General features: G+C 44.8%; 1 protein-coding gene and 1 pseudogene across 15 annotated transcripts in view; both read left to right on the forward strand.

Annotated features, from left to right (window-relative positions):
* HDAC4 (histone deacetylase 4) overlaps positions 1-10,609 on the forward strand; it is a 233,279-nt gene extending 222,670 nt beyond the window's left edge. For all 15 annotated transcript variants that reach the window (XM_027461718.3, XM_027461717.3, XM_072041163.1 and 12 more), the window contains 3 exons: positions 2,947-3,031; positions 5,074-5,215; positions 5,541-10,609. In XM_027461718.3, coding sequence (XP_027317519.1) covers positions 2,947-3,031; positions 5,074-5,215; positions 5,541-5,580 — 267 coding nt within the window. In that variant the 3' untranslated portion in view covers positions 5,581-10,609. The remainder of the gene's footprint in view (positions 1-2,946; positions 3,032-5,073; positions 5,216-5,540) is intronic.
* On the forward strand, positions 9,297-10,666 carry LOC101795671 (uncharacterized; annotated as a pseudogene).
* The last annotated feature ends 1,583 nt before the right edge of the window (positions 10,667-12,249 follow it).

Here is a 12,249-nt window from a genome sequence, read left to right on the forward strand (position 1 = left end):
GGCGACGGGCTGCGGGGAGGTTTGCTCACTGAAGAGAGGTGGCTGCGTTACATGGGGAAGTGGTAGGAAATGAGGGGAGCGGTGCCAGTCCCCAAAGCGTCTGCGTTCACCGGCAGAGATCAAACCTCCCGCTCTGGAAAAGCGTTATGCAAAGGCAAGAGCCGCCTTGTTCCCAACTGTCCAGGAAATTAAAACAGAGCTTTAGCTTTGCAGCAGATTATTTTAATGTGAAATGAGTTAGTGCTGTGCGAGGTGGCTTGAAAAATGTACGTACGTTGCTTTACTTACAAATTTAGTTGTTCAAAACTAGCACGACTGCAGCTGAAAAAATCAAAGGCAGGCATCATGCGGGAGGAGCTGTTAATGCTGATGATGCCCGTGCTGCTCTGTCTGTTCCTGGGGAGCTTTGCTGCTATTTAAACACCAGAGCATTGGTGGCCTGGGCAGGCTGGACGCGGTGCCAGCGCTGTGCCCAGAGCAGAGTGTGCAGCTCCTGTGCCTCGGGAGCACTGCCGGTCCCTGCTACAAACACTGTCGTTTTTCTTGCACGAGTACCAGAGGTGTGTCCGGCGTGACTCTGGACATCCTGAACGAACGTGAAGGTGATAATAAGCAGTTGCTTAAAACCTTTGCCTAATGCCCAGCGGTATTTCCTTCCTTTTCCAAGAGAGTGATGGGTGAGGCGGTTGTCTGTGAGCGTTCTTCAGGAGAAGTTGTGCATGATGGAAATGATTCATCTGTGAAATAGCACATGGCTAAGCTGCCTGATGCTGTGTGCTTTATGTCAGTATCAACTGAAAGGCATTAGAAAGCTCTGACTTAAAGATTTGTCCAGGAATAGCTTCTGCCTTCACTTAATGTCATACAGAAGCTAGTCTCGGCCAGAATTATTTTTAGAGTAGAAAATTTATTTAAAAAAAAAAAAAAAAAGTGCAATCTGTAATTATTAAATCTGGAATGGAGCAATTTCTAGTCCTGATGGAGTACCTATCAAATGGCTGCCATGTGGTCGTGAGAGCAAATCTCTTGGCTGGAGCTTCTCTTGGCTTTGAGCAGGAGTTGCAGTTAAACTCTGCCACAGTTTCATTAACTATTAAACTGTGGCTGCTTCTTTGCTGAGGAGTATCCCTGGATGGGCATTGACAAGTATTTTTGGCCACAGTCAACAGCTGTGAACATTTCTTGTTTTGGATACCCAACCGAGGAGACCTGTGATAAATTCATGTTCTTTGTGGAGAACCAGAGGGAAAAAAGAAAAGGGGAAAAAAGGAAAAAAAAAAATGCTTGGAGAGAAGCAGCTCTGCTGAGAGTTATTTCTTGAGTATTGAGTTGGTTGTAAGACGTCTTGAGCTCATGTGAGTTGAATCCAAGCCATTGGCCATGTCTGGGAGCCAAGCAGAGCTGCTCTGCGGAGACATCCTCACCTACTAAGCAGATGCCTCTGCTGCTCCAGAGGAAATCGGTAGTCTCCAGAACGTCACCCAGTCTCCTTCCCTTGGAAGATCTTTTCATAATTTTGATCATTTTTATTCTATTTTTATATATATATATATATATATATATAAAAGTTGGTTGATCTGCTCTGGAGATCTGCCTTTTCTCCCAGGCAGATCTCCCAGGCTCCTGCCTGCTGTTGGAGTTGTGTCTGCACAGCGTTAAAAGGCTTCTGCTGATCCCAAAGGATGTCAAGAGCCACGTGGATGTATCTTACGGTCTTCTCTTGCTCCTTGGGGAAAAAATAATCTAGTAACAACTATGTTGATTGAGGTATTTTTTGAGCCCAAGTTTCTTGCCGAATGAGAATCGAAGTGGGCAGCATACTTTCAACATGAGGTTTAATAACTTCATAAAGGGCAGAGGGGGATGCAGATGTCAGCGTGTTGGTACATGTGTGCACGTGTTTTGAACACTAGTTCGGTTTGCCAGCACGCTCGAGGCTGGGATGTGTGGCAGAGCAAACCAGAAAACATCGTAGGCAGACACAACACACGTCATCTGCATGTACAGCATAAGGGATCCAAGCCTAGAAAGATACCTGCTTGTTGTGTGCGTGTGCATATTTCTGGGAGGTTTTCTGCACCATCTTTCAATCAAAAGCCTCAATACCAGCAGCATTTTCTTACTGTCACTGTTTTTGTGTGAAGAGCAAAAGAAAGAAGCCAGCATCAAAAAAGACCAAATTTTATTGCCCAATTACCATCCTTACTGCCATCTTCAAGGTACATTTTTATAAAGATGAATGTAAGGATCTGATGTTGCTCTGCCCAGGAGAAAGTAGCCCAGCAGCTACCAAGAGGCATCACCAGTGATTCTGAAATTACAGCCGTGCCGAGTGTTACTTTAAAGCAAGGTTTTTCTGTTTCTCTGTACCAAAATTAGGCTATTTACTCATAGGATACAGTTTTTTTTCAGTTAAGAGTCAATAATGGATTAGGTATTAAGAAGAATTTGAAAGTTACCCCTTTTATTTCTCCAGAGGAAAGAAAGAAGCGTGGTTGTTGCCATATTTTTAAGTCCCTTTTATTTTCATGTCATTGTCTTAATAGTGAAAGCTTTGCAACAAGGTAGATCAGAGCAATGGTTTTTAACAGACAAGTTGTGAAAACAGCCAGCAGCATCACTCGCCTTATTTTTCTGGTCTCTGCAGACAGATGCAGACATCTCTGGCTGCAGCAGGCTCGCTCCAAAGAGCCCCAGCTGCTGGGCTCGGCGGAGCTGCGGCGCTCCGTGTGCGCGGAGGAGTGTCGGGCTGGGGGAGGCTGCGTGTTGTATCACAAGAGCACTTAGGAAGCCTGTATGTTTTGGATATTTAACTAAGGGCAGATAATAGGGATCAGGGGAACAGGGTGGAGGCTTGAAGCCGCAGAGCTATTTGCTAAATCACGCTTAATGCCTGGTCTCTAGCTTGTGATAACATTTCTTCGTTCTTCCTCTCTCTCCCTGCAGCTTGACCCTCTTCCAGAAAAGGTTTTCCAGCAGAGAGCAAATGCTAATGCAGTGCATTCAATGGAGAAAGTAATCGAGATACACAGTGAGTATAGCCCCACTCACCCAGCTGATTCCCTGGTGGGTTGCCCTGAGGACACCCATTCCAGTTCTTCATCATCCTGGCAGCTCCATCTTCAGCGTCAGGCTGCTGCCTGCCCTTATCCAAGTTTGTGGGTGGTCACTGCACAGTGAGCTGGATTTAGGCAGCTGCAATCTGGTCTTACTGTACGTGCACAGGGAACAGCAGATTCAGGGAGATGTTTAGTTCTTGAGAGAGGACTGTATCGGTGCTCCTGCCTTCACAGCCTGCTGTTCTGCTGGTACAGGTTGGAGCTGTGAAGTGCAGAAGTTTTTGTCAGTGAAGGTGAAGCAAGCTGGGAGCCATCCCAGTCCTTCTGCAAGCTGTTCTGATCTCACTGGGGAAATCAGTATTAAAACTAGTGCAGTAAGACCTTTAAAATCTCTATAGAGGACAGGCTGTCCTGCACTTCGGCATGTGTGTTTATCTCTTCAAAGGCAATTCAAGTATCTCTGAGTAATGAGAGTCTCGCTGTGCGTTGTTGCATCCATTAATTCAGAATGGATATAGGGATAAAGTTAAGAATGCTGCATTAAGCTGCTAATCTTGTGGGTTTATTTAGGTGGGGAGGTTACAGTCATTGTGGTTGAAGGTTTCCTGGGGACATTCTTGGGGAGTGAAAAGAGCCTGAATAACATGGGAATCTCGCTGTGCTAGGTCTTGACATCTTCCTGCTTCAAACATTTGCGGTGCAGAACTGGAAGGGGGGTTGGTCTTCATTTTTTAGGGAGAAAGTAGAGCTTAAAAGAGGCCAGAGCATTTCTCCCACTCAAAAGTGCCCAGTAACTTCAGGAATCAGAATTCCATTTCCAGCAGCCACTCTGCAGACTGCTTAGAGCAGCAGTGTGACACTTCAGCAGCACCTTGAGGCAGACAGTGATTAAAACTGAGCACAACAATTTAGAAAAGGCGCTTTGAGTAAGACCTTCAGGTCAGCACGGAAGAACTGAAGAGGTTTGAAAAGAAGTCCCTCCTCCCCATCCACTGGCCTCGCTCTACAGGTTCCTGATTTCAGGCTTTGCTGTGACTTCTTGGGTACCAGCAAATTCTGCATGTCCTACCTGGGAGCCAAGAGGACACCTTTTGTTCTGATGCCCTGAAGCCTCCTCTATGCTCTTTTCACTGAAAAAGGATGTTCATCATAACAAACTGCAGCCATACAGAAATAATGCAACTTGAGTTTCTTTATTCCTAAGTGATTTCCCCAAAAAAGCATAGCAGGAACCTGACAGTTAGCAGCTAAATTCAGTCCAAATCCGGGTTGCATCCTTCCCTCTCGTATATTTTATCTCTGGTCAAAAATTTCTAAGGATTTTGAAGTGAAAAGCAAACGTCATTATTCTTTGAGCACCTAAGTGCCCCCTTTTGTCAAGGCAGAGGGGTGCTGTACACTTCTGTGCAGCTATGATCCTCACACCTCCAGCACTCCTCCTGTGTTTGTCCTTTCAAAAATCCAGTTTCGGCCTCCCACCTTTCTTCCCTAGCCAAAGGAGAAAAGCATCTTTCATTGCAAGACAGTGATTCAGCCCTGATTTGATACCTTAGGTGTCCTTATGGGGTGCATGTTTCTAAATGTTCTTAATATGTTTTGGATTGAAATTTTGCTTTCTTGTGCCTGCACCCCTACAAAATATCTCCCAGCCTTGGAGAGCTGTTACATCCTCATGCACCCAGTGTGGTGCCAGCTGTGGAAATCTGTTATTTCAGCCTCCTCCATTTTTAGTACTTCTGTATGGCCAAGGGTTTTTATGCCTTATATCCGAGAAATAAGCGAAATAGAAGGTTGTTCCACTGCACTGTTTTCTGTTGAAGAAAGGTGCTGCTGTTTGCATGCTCACTCAAACAACCAAGCTGGAAGTGCCAGTGAGTGCAGCTCGAGGTGGCGTTCTGCACGGGCAGGATGAGTCTTCCCCAGTCATCTGCTGGGCCTGGAGGAGGGGGAACACGGTGCTCGACCCATTACAGTGCGGGTGCCCTGACTGCTCCTTTTCTCACCTCTGCCACAGGCAAGTATTGGCATTCACTCCAGCGTTACGCCTCCACGGTGGGCTACTCCCTGGTGGAGGCACAGAAGTGCGAGAACGAGGAGGCAGAGACGGTGACAGCCATGGCATCTCTGTCAGTAGGCGTGAAGCCAGCTGAGAAGCGGTGAGTTGCTTTCCTTCCCTTTCATCACCACAGCTCAGGGGGAGCCCTGGTGGGCAGCCGTCTGGGTTAATCCTTTTAACCACTGCATGTGCTTTCACCCATCTCCTGCCCTTCAGGGGCTCTCTAAAGACCTGGACTGCAAAAGAACAGCACTGACATGAACCCTGTGTGGTGCTTTAGTACGGTGCACGCAGTGCCTGACATCTTCCCCCTGGTGGGCACATAAGGTGTGAGACGTAGCACCACAAGTTGTCCAGCTCTGTCACGCTCAACCATCTTTTCTCTCTCCCCACTTTCCTCCCTGCCTGCCTGCGAAATCGCTCAGACCTGATGATGAACCCATGGAAGAGGAACCTCCCCTGTAGCATTCATCTTTGAGCTGGAGTTCTCCTGTTTGTTCGTCTTCGTCTTGAAGCTCTGCCAAGAAGCTTTCTCTTGTTACTCCTGCGTCCTGTCATGGTTTTTTCCAGAATACAGAAGGACAACCAGGTGTAAAACAAAGCAACCGAAAAATCTCTCCATATCTATACGCGTCTACAGTATATATTTGCTGAAAATGAAAAATGCTGGTGAAGAGCAGCAAAGGACTGACACGCTGGGCACTCTTCCTCTGGTCCTCACCGGGAGCGGAAAGGGGAACGACGCCCGTGAAGTCTTTGGCAGAGTTGCCAAAAAGTGAAAAAATCAAAGATTCAACAACACATACGAAAATAAAACGAAAAGACCTTAATGTAAAACTGGTGCTTACAATTTGATTACCCACAATTCAGCAATCTCCGCTTGAACCACTCAACCCATCTTGTAGTTTCATTTCTTGGATTTTTTAAATGGCTCTTGCCTGCCTGTGAGTCAACGACATTCTTGTCAAAACCAGAACAATGTGAGATGGTGTATTTTTAATGGGGAGGGACAGGGAAAGAGGACTAGTCTTACATCTAAAGGAAAGGGAAAGAGAGGGGGGAAACACAAAAGAGGAAACGGTAGCCCAGATGGAGTCGGCTTTATTGTCTCCAAAGCCATCTGAAGATGAGTTTGTGCCTTTTTTTTTAATTGATGGATTTGGTGCAGCTGGATTTTTGAAGTTTGAGGAACAATGCCTTAAGTAAAAAAAAAACAAAAAAACACACACAAAAAAAAATATAAAAAAAACACAGCAGTTCGTGAATATTTTTCCTCTGGTTGGGAAAGCCAAGAACTGCCATCAGGAAGGAAGACTTTTTGGCTTGTGCTGGCATGATGGTGGGAAGCAGGCATCAGCTGAACAGAGCGTCTCCAAAAACTGTCTACAAGTTTGGATTTGTTTTGTTTTCTTTCATTGCTGTTTCAGAAAAAAAAAAAAAATTAAGGTAGTTGCCAAGAAAGTGGCAAATACTGTTGGGTCTTTGAAATTCAACCATTTTTAAAATCAAATTTTCAAATGTTTTCTCTCTTCTACATTATCTAGTAATTGAACTTATCAATTTGGTTGTTGAAGCATGTATTAGACACAAATGCAGGTTTAAGACTGGAATGCTTTTTATTAAAAGCAACTAGCATGAGATATTGCTTAAATTGTTAGGTATAAATATATATATGTGTATAATGTATATTCCAAATGTATTCCAAGCTTAGAAACCGGATTCCTATGAATTATTGATAAAATATTTATAATGCATTTATAGAAAAATATATGTAATAAATGCATACTATAACAGTAGCCATTGAAAGCTCCCTAGGGACAGATTTGTGAATTGGAACGTAAAGGTGCTTTTGGAAAAGGATCCAGGTTGAAACTTGAGGACTTTCAGACGACAGGTTGGAAAGTTTTCAGATCGCCAACACGTTAGCCACTGGGCAACTACCCTAAACATTTGTATTTTAATTTAAGGTTTTTTGTTGTGATCCTTTTCTAACAAAAATGAGTTTTTTATAGCAAAGACTATGAATTTGCTGTTAATTTTTATATCGATATTTCACAAAACCCTAAAGAAGCCTTGTTTGTGTGAATCTGACATTTATTTTCTATTTGGCAGGTTTTGTTTCTGAATGGCAATAGCGTCTAAACCTTTTTCCTCCCATTTTTCTTGCTTGTACATTATTTTCCTTTTTCTTTTTTCCTTCCCCCTCTCCCCCCTCATCCCTTTCAGTCTTTTGTACAGTGAGCAGCTTTCTGCAGGCGTAAGGAATTGTTGCAGATTGTCAGAGTTTATTTTTGGAAAGCGTGCGTTTACCGAGGAGGAGGGAATGCAATGGGCTCTTTTGTATAATGATACCACCGACTGTATATTTCCTCAGTTCTGTTATAGTAGCTATGTAAAGAAAATAAGGAGTTTTCTTACCTTAAACATAGTAGTATTACAATGGGTGATGTATTTATCCTCCATGTGGATTGTAGTGAGGATTACACGCGGCTTTAGTAGCTACCATATGGAAGGCTTGTCAGACACTCGTGTGACAACTGGCATTTTCTCTCTCACGCACACGGACACACGGACACGCAGACACACAGACACGCACGCACGTGCACACACACACACACACACACACACACCACGTACTTTCTCTCTCCTCCTCTTTCCGAATCACCGTTGCCGGTAAAGTCGCAACTTTAGCTGCCTGAAGGACTTTTTCCTAAGTTATTTCTCCGAGGAGGTCATGGCGGTGCGCGAGCTGAACCTTCAGCCTTGGCTGGATTTCCCTGTCGCCTCTGGAAAATGGCCCCTAGGAGAAGCAGCTAATCCCTGGCTCGAAGAGTTGAACAGCTTAGAGGAGACCGGATTGACACGTGTACCTTCTTACAGCAGTGTAGGATAGCACAGATCCCTCGTCTGAACAACCAAGGGTATATTTTTATTTTATTCTGTTATTATGACAACTGACGGGGTCATTTCTAGTAACTTATTTTCCAGTTCTTGAAGGGGCTGTTTTCATTCCATTCAGGACTCGCTTGTGGAAGGAATTTGAAGCATACCATACGTGTGAGCAAATGCAAGAGGCTTTTGTTTTGTTTCTCAGTTTATAATGCAATTGAAAAACCAGACACTACTGTATTTGAGTTTTGCAGACCCAAGTACATTTTAAACTCACGAATAGCTTCGGTCACTAGGACCATCCTCAGCGTATTCTGAAAATAACCTTCCCGTGTCAAGGCACGGCGTACCTGCAGATGTTGTTTTTTCAAATGACCACTTTGCTGCTGTGATCTAAAATTAATCTGGCTGCGGAATCTGGTGACGTACTTTAAATTTTCCTTTAGCCGTTTATAAGCTGTGGGCAGTGACCACGTTTACATGATCCTTTCTGTTGTCGGGTCTTCCTGGCGGTTTTCGTATTTTCGCTCTCGGTTGTGGCAAACCTCCTCGTGTTCCCGAGGGCCGCCGGCCGCGCCGAGCTGGTTTCTCTTTCAGCCAGAGACACTCGAGAGCGCGCCGCCTCGCTGCTTTCAGGATGCCGTGTTCGTTTCTTTACATCGTTTTCACCGAGCTTTTGCCAGGGACGGGAAGACTTCCCAACACCTTTACAGCTCGTCTCCTCCCGAGTCCAGACCGCGGGGATTTCTTTCCTTGCTGTGCCCGCGCCCCAGGCCCGGATCCTCCCGGTGGCCGCCAAGGGCGCAGGGCAAGAGGAGCCCTCAGTTTTTGAGGCTCTTTTCACCTTTTTGAGCCGTTAGCTTCCTCGTTTCAGGTGCCGGCTAGGCCGGGCCGCCGGGCCGCCATCATGGCCTCCATCTTGGAGGCGCGGAGCGAGGCCTGGTCGTGGCCGCGCCGCCGGGGAGCGGGCCCGGTTTGCAGTACACAAGTAACCGTTTGGTTTTCCTTTGGGTTTTCCTTTTTTTCTTTCTTTTTTTCTTTTTTTTGTTTTTTACTTTCGATACGGAACATTCCTTTTTTATTAGTCGCAGTCATGTATTCATTCCATTCTTCCTTTTGTAAACTTTTTGGGCCCACGTCTTTTATGGGCATTGATATATATAAATATATATATAAATATATATGAATATATTTTTTTAAGTTTCCTACACCTTGAGGTTGCATGGTCTGTAAGGTTGGCATGTCTTTATATTGTATACAGATTTTGCACGCCAAACTTGGCAGCTTTGAAAATGAAAAAAAAAAAATTGTGTTTTTTTTTTTTCCTTTTTTTCCTTTTTTTTTTTTTTTTCCTCTCGTGGCATTTGCGGAGACTAAAGTTGGGACGTTTTTGTCACACACGCACGCACCCACACACGCACCCACACAGATACACACCAAGGAAGGAGAGTGGGAACATTTTTTTGCGTCTTACTGAACTTAAGAAATTGTGCTTTTTATTGTTAAAAAGAAAAAAAAAAAAAGAGTAAATAAAAAGGACTACTTAAACATTTCTCATTTTAAGAAAAAGAAAAAAAAAGACGTTTATCTAGCACTTGTGACTTACCAATAATAGAGTTTATTGTATTTATGTGGAAACAGTGTTTTTAGGGAAACTACGCAGAACACACAAAGTTAACTGCCTGTGTCATTTTTTTTTTTTAATTTGGTTGGGTATTTTATTTTAATTTCTTGGCTGGGTGGGGAGGTTGGATGCAACCCTTTGTCAACACATGTAGTCATTAATTCTAAGATGATGAATGACGAGGACTTTAAAGAGTTAACTCTTCAGCACAGCTGTGTTAACTTTTTTAAAATTACTTTTACATGATGTATTGCTAGGTTTCACTTTAAACAGTCGTGTACTGTGCAACACTGTGGTTTAAAACAAGACTTTACATCAAAAGGAAAACATGTTTCTTCATTGTCATGAAGTTGGGCTCGTTCTCAGCTCATCTTCTCTTTGTCTTTGATATTGATGAAAAAGTATCCTATTGAAAGAAAATAAATTAACACTTTTCTGTGCTCCATAGTGGAGGCGCTATTTTCCAATTTATGAGGATGACAAACTTATATATATAATATATATATAAAAGTGGGGGGAGGGGTTGAAACATTATTCACCCAAGAGCTTATTACAGATATGTAGTATCAAAAAGTTGTAACTATATTATATTCTACTTTATACCTATACATGCTCAGTATGACGTCACCATTGGTAGCAGCTACCGGTTTACGCTGTAATTTAGACACAATTTCACTCTTATTGTATGGACCCTACTTTAAGTGATGGTAGCATTCTTTGTGCTAAATTTTCTGATGGTCCTTTGTTTTACTTGGTGGAGTTGGAATATTTTTCTCATTCTTGTTTTCGTTTGTTTTTTTTGTTTCCGTTTTTTTTCTCTTTTTTTCTCTCTTTTTTTTTTTTTTTTTACTGGCCAATGGTGTCTTTCTCTGACAGTACCGACTTCAATTTCAACTTTATTAGGAGTCCAGTATTTTGTACCACATTATGACAACTTGTTATTCTTGTGGTGTAAATAAAAAGAAAAAGTTAATTATAGTACCACCTGTGTTTCTGTTGCTGATCTTCTTGTCGTCTGGTGCCTTCGGTCTGATGTGATATTTCATCTGCAACATCCACGTGTGTGTTGTGATCTCCGTGGAAAGAAAATTGTTAGAGCTCCTGCCCAATCTCCCTCTGCAGGGTGAGGGCAGTGGGGCTGGAAGCCCGCCTTCCCACCTCCCCAGGCACGTGCTGTTTTCCCAGTGACTGCAAATGAAGCCACAGACATCCAGGATGGTCTCATCCTTTGGGACAGAGGAGGTGGTGAGGCATAGCTGGCTTTTGGGAGCACTGCTGGCTCCACTCGCACAAGGATCCTGGCTTGAAGGACCTGGATTCATCCCTGGGTTTGCCCAGGATCAGGACTGAGGGGCTCCCTGAGGTTCTCAGTGTTCCTCTCAAGTTCAGACGAGTTAAGCAGTTTCACCCTTTTTCTTTTATGGGCTCAATCAGACTTGGTTGTCTTCTATTTAGCCTCCATATCATCCTTGTGTCGAGCTCTCTGAATCACCTAAAGTCAAGTTTCCCCATGCATGTCAAATGAAGCATCCTCTGATTTCAAGGCAGCCAGCTACACTTTGGATCTGATATCCCGTACTTTCATTGCCTCCTTCCTGGATGAAGACAAGTCCTGGGGCACCTGTTTAAGCTAATGCTTGTGTTAGCTCTGCAGGAAGATTTGCCCATCATATGGGAACTGCTGCAGAGCACAAAAGGGAACGGGCCTGATGCCATCTGCCCTGCAGAGCAGTGTCCCAGCCTGCGAGCAGTTCCTGAGGCAGTATACAGGGAAGGGTCAAAACCTAGGGACCAACTCCTGGCTTCAGTGTCCTGGCAGCAGTGGTGGCACCACCCTATCTGCAGGCAGGGACCACGAGGGGCTGGCAGCGGGCTGCAATAACCCCACGTGCCAGCGCTGAGCATCGGGAAGGGTCGTGCAGGAGCTGGGGGAGCCCATCAGCTGTGCTGAAACCCCACCACCAAGCAACCCGGCCCAGAGGAAAGGGGCTGCTTTCATGGCAGGGCGGGGTGTCTCACACACCATTTCAGTTTCTGTGCAGCGCGTTTGTCAGAGGTTACTAATCCTTTAAGAAGCCCCAGGTCTCGCTCTGCGAAGCCAAATGTGTGCTTTGGGCTCTGATAAACACTCATTGCTGAGCGGTGCTTTGGAGACCCTGCAAATCAGGGGGATGGAGGGAGGCTGTTTAAACACGCTGCGTGTTTTGGAGGGTAGCCTGTAACAGCGCTTCCTTTGGCATCCCTAGGACCAACAGGATCTGATTATCTGCATCTGCAGAAGTGCTTTTTGCTTATCCAAATCCCCCTGGTTAAAACCTGCTGGTCCAGCCCCAGGCATGCAGCTTGCTGGGGAGCAGGACCTGGCCCGTGAGTGTTGACGTGTCAGGCCTGCGAATGCATCTGTGATCCAGAGCTGCCTAATCTCGCCTGAAATGCTCCGGGCGCGCTGCTCGGCGCGAACACGTGGATGTAAACCCGACACGATGCAGCGGGGAGGGCTCAGCGCAGCCGTGTGGCATCCGCGCTGGGGTCTCTGCGGGAAATAATAATGCACTTCAATAACTGCTGCCTTAGCAATGGAAATTTTTATAGCCAGAAATCTGTTAATCCTAAAGAAAATA

This window comes from Anas platyrhynchos, chromosome 7 (assembly GCF_047663525.1).
Source record: "Anas platyrhynchos isolate ZD024472 breed Pekin duck chromosome 7, IASCAAS_PekinDuck_T2T, whole genome shotgun sequence".
NCBI lineage: Eukaryota > Metazoa > Chordata > Aves > Anseriformes > Anatidae > Anas > Anas platyrhynchos.